General features: G+C 41.1%; 1 protein-coding gene across 1 annotated transcript in view; it reads left to right on the top strand.

Moving 5' to 3' along the window:
• plxna4 (plexin A4) overlaps positions 1–12,012 on the top strand; it is a 612,214-nt gene that overhangs the window by 399,671 nt on the left and 200,531 nt on the right. Inside the window, exon 5 of the mRNA XM_003220748.4 lies at positions 9,606–9,706. Within this exon, the coding sequence (XP_003220796.1) occupies positions 9,606–9,706 (101 nt within the window). The remainder of the gene's footprint in view (positions 1–9,605; positions 9,707–12,012) is intronic.

The raw sequence follows: 12,012 nt of genomic DNA, 5'->3' as shown, positions 1-12,012 counted from the left end.
AGCACTTTAACTGCCATGGCTCAATGCTATGGAAACATGGGAGTTATCATTTAGTGAGGCACCAGCAGAGCAGGCTAAAAAAACTTTATAAAACTTTATAAAACTACAAATTCTATTATTCCATGAGGCAAATTGAATTAATTCTGCCATGTAGATGCACCCAAAGACTTGCAAGTAGCCATTTTAAGAGGGAGGATTCTGAAGACATGGGCAAAGATAGAAGAAAACTAATACAGGTAAATTTAGATAGAGAAAATATCCCTGGGAAAACTGGCATTGGCTATGTGTTAAACGAAAGCTGTAACAACTCACCTTACCAGGAGGAAAGGAAAGGGAAAGGAAAAAACTAAGTTGAATAGCTAGGGAATCAAGGTGATTTGAAGGGAGAGCAAAATTCACTAGGATGTTTTCATCGGTAAGTTACAATTCTCCCCTGATCCCCACTGGTTTTTTAGCACCTTTGACATGTTGTCTTAAGTCACACAGACTCTGGTTGAAAAGTAAAACTCACCACCATGACATAAATGCCATTATCGGCCCCAATTAATTCTATATATAGTTTTACAGAGCAAGCCAAGATAATGATCAGGAACTTGCTTGGCAGGCATGCCTCAGTAACCAGGCCGTAGAAAGGGATTCACTTTACTCTAATGGCGACATGGGAAACTCAGCCGTGGAGGCTGGCTCTTTGAGAAAAAAACAACTGAGATCAAGTCACCTTTGTTTTACAATCCGGATATCTTTGGCCACTGAAGACACCTTTCTTTTGATTTTGGACCACATACCATCTTGGGCAAGAAACACACATTTGGAATCAGACAGAGCTGGGACCACTTTGGCTCCATAATCTGAAATGATAGCCACCTTATTTTCAAGGCCAGGAGAGAAGAGTAGAATAGGCTCTGAATCATAGGTTTCATTTCACTCATTTCGGAGAGATACACAATGAGAGGGATCCAGGTCTTGTGTCCATACATCACATCCTTTAGTAGGAGATAGGATCTAATATTGATGTGTCCTTCAGTCAATTCCATTATTCCCCGCCACTATCATCAGGTTGTCTCCAGCTGGCATTATAATTTTGGATAATATCCTTGGCTTAGACTCTTTCTAGTAAAAGTTATATTGTTACATGTGCCACTAAGAAACACACAAGATATATCTAGATCTATCTACAGTAGAGTCTCGCTTATCCAACGTAAATGGGCCGGCAGAATGTTGGATAAGCAAATATGTTGGATAATAAGGAGAGATGAAGGAAAAGCCTATTAAACATCAAATTAGGTTATGATTTTACAAATTAAGCACCAAAACATCATGTTATACAACAAATTTGACAGAAAAAGTAGTTCAATACTCAGTAATGCTATGTAGTAAATGGTGTATTTATGAATTTAGCACCAAAATATCATGATATATTGAAAACATTGACTACAAAAATGTGTTGGATAATCCAGAACGTTGGATAAGCGAGTGTTGGATAAGTGAGACTCTACTATACCTATCTATCTATCTATCTATCTATGTATCCACACACACACAGACATGCGCACACGCTTCCTAACAATGTGTATACTTGAGCTCTATCTTTCTAATGGCTTGTGTAGTCACTTTACCCATTAGAACAATGTAAAGGTGCCTTGAATTCCATTTAGAAAGAAAATAAATAATAAATAAAGATTTCAATAAAATAAAATATAATAAGCAATTTAATATTGAAATAATTTTTTTTCTAACAATTTATCATTTTAAGTGGATGTTATTGTAGGTCGCTGTGAGAGCTTTGGATGAAGGATGGGATATAAATATTTTAATTAAATAAATAAATAAATAGAAATTTAGTTAACAACTATTTTTTTTGAAGACATGTGGTTACAAGAGATTTAAAACCTAAGGGAAAGCATACAAAATAAAAATACAGCAGAACAAATGCCCTGGTGTCATAGCATTGAGTTAGGACAATAAAAATGGTGTAGAAATTAGAGATGTGCACAAATTTTTTTCCTTCGTTTCCTTCATGCTATCGTTTCATTTCGACCATTCCCTATACAAAATGAATGATGACATTTTTGTAGGAAACGAGAAGCGATATGAAAATGAAAGCCGCACAGTTATTGTGCTTGCTTTCGTTTTCCTTTCCTTTCTGCCCATAACAATAAGCAGGTACTGACAAAGGGCAGCTGAGGTGTACCAATGGGTGCTAATAATAATATCTATATCTATATCTATATCTATAGCTATATATATTAATAACGATAGCTACTCTGGGAATCTAAGTTGAGCCTGGGAGAGGAATGCCTCTGCATTAAAATTGATGTGTGGAAATGGGTGTTAATAATAACAACAACAACAACAACAACAACAACACCACTCTGGGGAAGATCCAAATGTTTTAAAAGTTGGTGTGCTAAAAGGGATCGAAATGCCCTCCGTGTGTGGCAATTTTCACCCCTCTACCCCAAAAGACGAGGTGGGGGGATGAGCCTCGGAAGCCCTCCTATTGCCGCCAGTAGCATGACATTTTTTCATGTTTTTCATTAGCCAGACGAAAATTTGTGACATATAGGCGGCCCATTTTCGTTAGCGGGAACCAAATATGAAAATGAGACAACATGAATGAAACTGCACAAAACGAACAGCAATTTCATACAACAGCACAACACTAGTAGAAATGAATCAGTTCTACAGTGTAGATCAGGCATGGACAAGCTGTTAGAAACTGTGGGAATTGAAGTCCAAATCACCTGGAGGGCTGTAGTTTGCCTGGTGTAAATGCTTTACCATCCTCTTTGTAATTGTGCTTCCATTTCCTCCCATCATATTTCCAATAAAGCATTGTGTGAAAGTATACCTGATGGTTCAAGAACATGAAACCAAATAATGCTATTTGGTCTTTTCCCATTCGTATGTCACCCTGTGTTTGTCTTTTTGGCCTTTTCTGGGCAAAAAGACCAGATTCATTGAAGGAGTCCCTTCTTGGCTTTTGTCCCAACCTGTTTATTTGCTTAAGACTCTTTTGAACAGAAATGAAACTCCTTTAATCTTGACACTGTCCTGCCTGAACCTTGCAAGGTATGGATGGTATTGACAAAACATAGGCAGCTTGATGTGCTGCTTTGCTTGCCATTTTAGAAATGTATCTTTTGACTCTTTTGGAAGGACAAATAGTCTACTTAGGAAGCTTTTTCTGCATTTCAATTAACCTAGTTCATCAAATGGAGTCAATCCTGACACTCCATTAATATCCAATTATAATGCCCACCCAAGGCTGGGGCAATGATTCATCTCATTAGATTTATTTTGAGGGGTTGGGTTGTTTAAATCATTTTTGCAGGGGGGGGGGAGGAGAGAGGTATGCAAGAAGACCTAACCAAAGCAAGCTTAAGAAAAAACAATATTTTTCTGTGCAATCTAGAGAAAAGGCCATATCTGCTGAAATATAACAAAATATTGTACTTTGACAGTCTTCTTGAAAGTATATTTTAGCCTAAGGAGAAACTGACTGAATCATATTTGTCAGTATGTTTCAGGGTGTTCCACATACAAGACTGAATGTGGAAAAGGGAAGTTTTATCACCCTTGTCTATACAACAAGCCATTAACTGCAACATTCACAGTGGCTTTCCAACTGACAAAGAGTTCTTCTCACACCCTGGACTTTCCACAGATATATATAAACCTTCCTTGCTTAGTTTCTCCATACCTCACAACCTCTGAGGATGCCTGCCATAGATGTGGGTGAAACGTCAGGAGAGAATACTTCTGGAACATGGCCATACAGCCCGGAAAACATACAACAACCCTGTGATCCCAGCCATGAAAGCCATCAACACAGTGGAATTGATTCCCTTTATGCTCTGACTGGATTGCAGCAGATCACATCTCAACCAGGTCCTGACCCACAAATGTTAACAGTTCTACAATTAGCTTGAGCCCTGGCAGAGGATGAAAACTATGGCTCTAGTCTCTGGAAGTCTACTACCATGTATTTTAGAGACAACTGTAGAATGTTTTTTTGCTGATAGAAAGACTGTAATGCTCCCCATGAAAGTTACTAAGATGGCAAATAGTTGAGGGTATATGAATGGTTTTGTTTCTTTCTTGTGTTTGGGCAGCCTCAAAAACTGATTGGTCCCAGAGGGTATGAGCTGATTTCCAAACTTAAGATTTGTGGAGATGAGCAGAATTAATAGTAGATGTATATTTTCCTAGCAGAATGGCAGTATGTTGGGGGGCTCTTTAGATCCAAGCTCTGACGTGCCTTCTTCTTAGCCTCCCACAGCTTTCTCTTCGGCTAACGATCCTTCAGTGGAGCTCCTTGTGCTCACCACTCCATTGTTTTCCAAAGGCTCTCCCTGCTATTAATTAGTGGGCCTGACACCAGTGCTTGAGTCACCGATCAGCGTGGTAGACTTTTAATTAATCTCACTGCTGAGCAGCAGAAAGCGAACATTGACTAGGAACATAGAGAATTTTCTAAAATGTTGTCTTAGATGAGAAAAGATGTCTCAGCACACTGAGCGAAATCCTGCTGGTGTCCTACACATGCATGGTGATCATCCTTGTGCAATGAAAACAGCTGGGGCATAGTTGCATAACTGGAGCGCCACAAATGTAAGGATTCCACATGGGCCTAATTTTATTGTTAGTCCTCACTTGAGCAGAGCCATTAACTCAGGTTAATGCAGTTTGATTCACCATTTGATTATTGTGTGAATGGGTCAGCTCTAATTGGGATTCACCCACAGGATTCCAGTGATGCTGTTGGCACTTTTTTGAGTGTCATTATTCATCATTGTCTTCAGTGAACCACTTAATGGACTTTGATATTTATTATTATTATTCATTTACAGTATTTATATTCCGCCCTTCTCACCCCGAAGGGGACTCAGGGCGGATCACATTACACACATATAAGGCAAACATTCAATGCCTTAACATAGAACAAAGACAAGACAAACACGGGGCTCCGAGCTGGCCTCGAACTCATGACCTCTTGGTCAGAGTGATTTGTTGCAGCTGGTTGCTCAACAGCCTGCGCCACAGCCCGGCCCAATACCTCCTTCTCCCAATTTTTAACCACCTTCTGACCAAGGCATGGACTAAATATGGCTGAACATCAAATCTGACAATGAAATATAATGAGGCACTTGTTTCAGTTGCTCAAAATTGTTTAACCTGTGCTTGTGATGCTTATACAGGTGCTCTCCTAGTATTGAAAGGTCATCTAAATAGTACTGTTGTACTCATGAGTTCAGACACATCCTCAGCTGTCTGTCATTGTGAGAAATCTGGTAAGCGTATTTTGTCTATTATCCCACAAACCATCTGGGAAGTGCAGACTGAAGCAAGTGTGCTATATCTCAATACTGAAATCAGGTTTCTCAGCCATCCCTCTTCCCTGCCTCTTTCTCTCTCTCTCTTGTGATGTTCAAAAATAAAATGGTCCACAAACTGCAATGTTCAGCTCTTTTGTTAGCTATTTCTCAGGACATTTTGGCCATGAATCTTGGTCTATTGGTTCATAGCTCATGTCTATCCCATAACATTTCTTGGAAACAGCTTATAACACCTAGGTGTATTTTTCTGCAATCTGTCACTCAATGCAGTTTGCGACTTTAGTGTTGATGGGACTCCATGGTACTTCATCAAAATTATGGCCATTCAAATCAATGAGGATACAGAGTTATTCTGCTGATGCAGGGATGTAGTGTGGAACAGGGTCTGACTGAATGTATTGTGTACCTATCCCACTGGCAAATGGCAGCTAGAGCATTGCAACCAAGGGCACACAGAACTGTAGACTTGGAAGGGATCCTCTCATCTTTTCCTTGCACCCATAGGTGCACAAAAACTGAAGCTTTTGTCCTCGTTATGTCATTTTATAGAATTCTAGAGCTGGAAAAGAGCACAAGGGTCATCCAGTCCAACCTTATTCTGCCATTGTCACCTTCCTTCAGACATATTCCAGCTTGTCAATATCCCAACTGTGGTGCCCAGAACTAGACACAATGTTTCAAGTGAGCTCTGACCAAAGCAGAATAGAATATACAGTACTTACTTACTTAGGCGATCCCTCGTAGTTTGAGGATGATGGTCCTCCATTTCTGTTAACTTGGGGATGGATCCGTAGATGGCTGAAGAGACCTATTCTTGATCTGCATATTCTCCCGCAGTGAGGACATCGGTTTCCAGGTGGAAGGCGGTCCCAGTCAGGATTAGCTTGATGGGCCTTCCTCTTGGCACATTTCTCCCTTAAGCCCTCCGTTCGTGCCTCTTCGAACTCCGCAGCACTGCTGGTCACAGCGGACCTCCAATTAGAGCGCTCAAGGGCCAGGGATTCCCAGTTCTCAGTGTCTATGCCACAGTTTTTAAGGTTGGCTTTAAGCCCATCTTTCAGGGTTTTTTTTCCTGCCCACCAACATTACGTTTCCCGTTCTTGAGTTCGGAGTAGAGTCACTGCTTTGGGAGACGGTGATCGGGCATTCGGACAATGCGGCCAGTCCAGCGGCGTTGATGGAGTAGGAGCATCACTTCAATGCTGGTAGTCTTTGCTTCCTCAAGTATGCTGACATTTGCCTGTCTTCCCAAGAGTTTTGCAGGATTTTTCTGAGGCAACGCTGATGGAAACGCTCCAGGAGTTTGGTGTGATGTCTGTAGACAGTCCACGTTTCGCAGGCGTAGAGCAGGGTTGGGAGGGCAATGGCTTTATAAACAAGTACCTTGGTATCTCTACGGATGTCCCGATCATCAAATATTCTCTGCTTCATTCTGAAAAATGCTGCACTCGCAGAGCTCAGGCGGTGTTGTATTTCAGTGTCGATGTTGACTTTTGTGGAGAGGTGGCTGCCAAGGTAGCAGAAATGGTCAGTGTTTTCTAATGTTACACCATTAAGCTGTATTCCTGGCATTGCAGTGCCTGTTGGAAGAGCAATTTGGTTTTCTCGATGTTCAATGAGAGGCTGGGCTTCTCGTATGCTTCTGCAAAGGTGTTTAGAGTGGCTTGGAGGTCTTCTTCTGAATGCACACAGACTACGTTGTACTACCAATTCCATATATGTAAACTACATGCCTGTTGATGCAACCTATAATTGCATTGGCTTTTTTTAGCTGCCATATCACACACTACTGACTCATGCTCAGCTTGTAGTCTACCAAAATCAAGTCTGCTCCTTCTTACTGTGATCTTATTGAAGAGAGATTTATTCAGAGGCAGAGTGCCATTCCCTTTCTCTTAGACTGAGTGACTTAACCAAGGATGCCCAGTGGGTTTTCATTACTGAGTGGAGATGCAAGTCCTAATCTCCTGAGGTCCTGGCCCAATACTCCAACCACTACACCACATTGGGTCCTAAAAATATTTGCATGTGTGTATACATATATTTGAATTGCCTGTTGACTTGTAAATCCCTCATGAATTTCATAGCATTGTTAAAGGCAAGGAATATTTAGACTTGGTTTTGTCAGTTCCTTCCGCTGAATTATAGCCCAATGAACCTAGTATTCTTTGGTGATTTCGCATCTAAGTACTAAGCAGGGCTGAGCCTACCTAATGTTTGAAATCAAATGTCATTTGGTATCTTTAAGGTATTTAGGTCCCTAAAATACATTTAGACCTCTGTGTATGTAGTTACCTGCTGACTTCTGGCAACCCCAGGAATTTGAAATAATATTCTACTAGACCTTGCTAGGGATGGATGCCCTCAAGCTTGTCAACCTTATGTTCAGGTAAAATAATGATGGTAATTTTCTTCCTAGTGAGTGTGTGCAAACATATATTCCTCCACAATATTCTTCTAGTATTTGAATGTCCCAAGGGATTGCAAAGAAATTATCCTGTGCAGAAAAAAAAAAATCTGGGTCTTTATGCCAAACACCCCACTGATTTTGTTTGTATACAAAAACCCATATTTTTGTGCAAAAAGTCCACACATGTTTTACATTATCATTGCTTGCAACACTTTGGGACATTCAAACATTGGAAGAAATCTGAGCTAAATACTTGCCAATTTATTATTGTTTCTAAAAGCCTTTCCCCAAATGTTGGGAAGCCCTCTTTTTAAGCTGGGGATGAATAATTCTGAATATTCTTTCCAACCCTAGATGTTACATTATGGATGCTTTGGCCACATAAAAAAGAGTGAACGTGGCAAATACTTGGGCCATTTCACTGACTTCGGCAGAACTACAACTGGGTCTGCAATGTTGGAATTGTTCTCTAGTTTATTTTCTGTGAGGAAGAACAGAAGGAAATGAAGCTTTAACAAGGATCGGAAACATATGTGTAGTCAGACAAGCGTAGAAATCTCTTGCAATCCAAAATAGCCATTTTTCTGTGAGAGTAATTACATTCTTAATGAGCATCTCAGTGCACTGAAAGGCACTGCTTTTCTGTAACCTTGACTCCAAGGTGGTTTTGTTTACTTATTTGCCTCCTCATGGCACTTTAGGGAGCTCACAAGAGAAGGCTTTTCTTGAAGTTAGGAAATGTGATTCTTTCCAATGTTATTGTCTGGAGTGCTAGCAAAAGATGGCTATGTCCCAGTGGGCCAGAAAAAGATTCCTTGATCATGGCACTGTAGAATGAAATTATTTTAGTACCAACGAAATTGTAAAAAATGGGATGCAGGGTGCAGAATGACATCTAATAGGTCCATAATAAATGCGTTGTGTATTGTAAGTATGAGAAACTGGTAGTTGGTGGTTTTCTTATAAGTGAAGCAATTAATTTACTTTGGGATATAATCTGAAATATGAAGGAGTTCTCCAAGGTGCTGAAACTAGCTGGGGTCTATGATTCAGCACCATGGATAACTCCATAGAGATGTTTGGTTTGCTCCTACAGAGGGTAGTTCCTATGGCTTAGTCCCAACTAGAACAGACACACAGAATTAACCTGTAGATAAATCCCATTGGTTCAGTAGTGGCGCAGGCTGTTGAGCAGCTGCAATAAATCACTCTGACCATGAGGTCATGAGTTCGAGGCCAGCCCGTGGCGGGGTGAGCACCCATCAATTGAAACTAAAAAAAATAGCCCCTGCTCGTTGCTGACCTAGCAACCCGAAAGATAGTTGCATCTATCAAGTAGGAAATAAGGTACCACTTATAAAAGTGGGGAGGCAAGTTTAACTAATTTACGACCTGGAATGAGGAAGTGCGGTCAGAGTGGATGATGAAGCAGCTGCTCCCCCCTGTGGCCAGAATTGAACATCCCCTCAGAAGAAGGTTAAATTGCCTCTGCGTCTGTCTGTCTCGGTCTCTGTTTGATGTGTTTATGGGCATTGAATGTTTGCCATATGTGTGTATAATGTGATCCGCCCTGAGTCCCCTTCGGGCGGAATATAAATACTGTAAATAAATAAATAAATAAATAAATAAATAAATAGTTTAATTGTTGCTGGGACTAACAACAGAATTTAGACTTTGCAGTACCTTCTAACTTGATGGTGATGGTGAGGTGGGTGGGGATGATGGGGATGAAGACTGTTTCTTACTATTACTTTGCTATACAAATGGATCTTGAAACTGCATGACACAAAACAGTTTACAACCACAACTAAAACCACAGTAGCAACTCACACATTCTCTCCTCTTGTTGCCTACAGCTTACCCGAGTGCCAGTGGAGTCATGTGGACAATACAAAAGCTGCAGCGAGTGCCTGGGTTCAGGAGACCCTCACTGTGGATGGTGTGTGCTCCATAATACGTAAGTACAGCTGGTAGAGATGAGGACATGGGGAAGGTGACTTCTTCTTTCTCTGCTTCCTTTTCTTCCTCCACCTCCACTTTTATCACCACTGCCTGCGTGACACGGAATGAAGCTGCAAATGGACAGGTCTGTCCCTTGTGGGGGGAATCCGGTCACTCGGAAAGACTATCTGGGGATTCCAAATTTAAAATGTGAGTGAGTGAGTGAGAGAGAGAGAGCAAAGCCAATATGCCTCCTGAAGAAGGAAGCCCAGGGAGTTTCCTCAGGTGGCATTTAGAAACAAACAAACACAAACACATTGTCACGGCAAGTGCCAGAGAAAATCAGGCACCTGCAATGTGCAGTCAAAGGATGTGGAAGCAACATGATAAAGAGCAGAAGAGGCAGGTAAAACTCCGTCAAGTCTAGGCCCAGAAGCAGACGAAAGTCCCTTTGTCTAAACTGCCATTGCCCTGACTGCAAGGGAGATCTCTGCATAGCTCCATCATGTCTAGTCTCAGAAGCCAATGAAGCGTATTCCCTCCTTCCCAACTGTCACTGCCTTTACTATAAAGAGAGAGAAGGGGAGGCAGATACAACTCCATCATGTCTTAGCTCAGAAGCAGATTATAGCCTTCATTCCAACTGCCACTGTCCTGGACTTAGAGCAAAAGATGGAGAGGCAGAGACAGCTAAAATCAGAGAATCAGCTACATCATGTCTGGGCCTAGAAGCAAATGAATGCCCATTTCTCTGCCCAACTGCCACTGCCACAGCTGTGGAGTGAAACAAGAAGAGACAGACACTGTTCCATCTTGCCTAGGCCTAGAAGTAAATGAAAGGCTCTCCCTCTGTTCCCACTGCCATTGCCTTAGCCTTAGAGCAGTGGTTCTCAACCTGTGGGTTCCCAGATGTTTTGGCCTTCAACTCCCAGAAATCTTAAAAGTTGATAAAGTGACTAGGATTTCTGGGAGTTGTAGACCCAAACACCTGGGGATCCATGGGTTGAGAACCACTGCCTTAGAGGAAGAGAAGACATGACATTTCCAGCCTCAGGTTCATCTTGTCCCTCTAAAAACATACCCATAGAATTTATGTAGTACTAGCTGTGCCCGGCCACGCGTTGCTGTGGTTTATGGGAATCATTTGTTGGCCAGGTGGAATAGCAGTGAATAGCCTTGCAGCCTTCTGCCACATTACATTTATATATATATATAGATTGGTTCTGAAGGAGAAACAAGTGCATCACAGAAAGTGAACTGCAGAACTGATTGATGTTTCTGATAATTCAAGCAGTATATGATACCAGATGTCACCAAGGTTTGCTTCAAGAACCTACTGCTCTCTATTCTGGTGTTCCATTGAAAGTTGGATGGAAAATAATCATGGGAATGATTATCTTCTTTGGGCTCTGGGAATAAGATTCACCCCACTCATAAACAACTCTGATTGACCTGTATATAAAAATCACTAGGTCAATCCCTAATTTATGATTTGATACAATTGCTCAAGTTGATCATGGCCAAACCTTGTGGCACCTCACTGGTCACTTCTCTTCCAGATGAAGAGGAGCCAGTGGTGAACACACTTTGGCCTCAACTAGTCAAACCAGTCAACTAGTCAAACTAGTCAGCATTGTCTAGCCCAAGCATGGGCAAACTTGGGGCGTCCAGGTGTTTTGGACTTCAACTCCCACAATTCCTAACAGCCTCAGGTCCCTTCCTTTCCCCTCGCAGCCGCTTAAGCTGTTAGGAATTGTGGGAGTTGAAGTCCAAAACACCTGGACGCCCCAAGTTTGCCCATGCCTGGGATAACCCATATTTGTTTGTCTTGTTTTCAGGAATATTAAGGGGGACCTTGTCCAAAACCTTATTGAAATCAAGGCATGCAGTATCCACAATATTCCCTTCATCTACCAAGCTTCTGTCTCTCAGATCTAGTCTGTACACTTAGAAGTATTTTAGTAAATATTGGAATTACATTTTTATGATATATGTAATATTACAGTACAGCAATAAATCATAATATCAAATACAGTAGAGTCTCACTTATCCAAGCCTCGCTTATCCAAGCTTCTGGATAATCCAAGCCATTTTTGTAGTCAATGTTTTCAATATATCATGATATTTTGGTGCCAAATTCGTAAATACAGTAATTACAACATAACATTACTGAATATTGAACTACTTTTTCTGTCAAATTTGTTGTCTAACATGACGTTTTGGCGCTTAATTTGTAAAATCATAACCTAATTTGATGTTTAATAGGCTTTTCCTTAATCCCTCCTTATTATCCAAGATATTCGCTTATCCAAGCTTCTGCCA

Source organism: Anolis carolinensis, chromosome 5, assembly GCF_035594765.1.
Source record: "Anolis carolinensis isolate JA03-04 chromosome 5, rAnoCar3.1.pri, whole genome shotgun sequence".
Classification (NCBI taxonomy): domain Eukaryota; kingdom Metazoa; phylum Chordata; class Lepidosauria; order Squamata; family Dactyloidae; genus Anolis; species Anolis carolinensis.
This window is presented reverse-complemented; position numbering and strand designations above follow the sequence as displayed.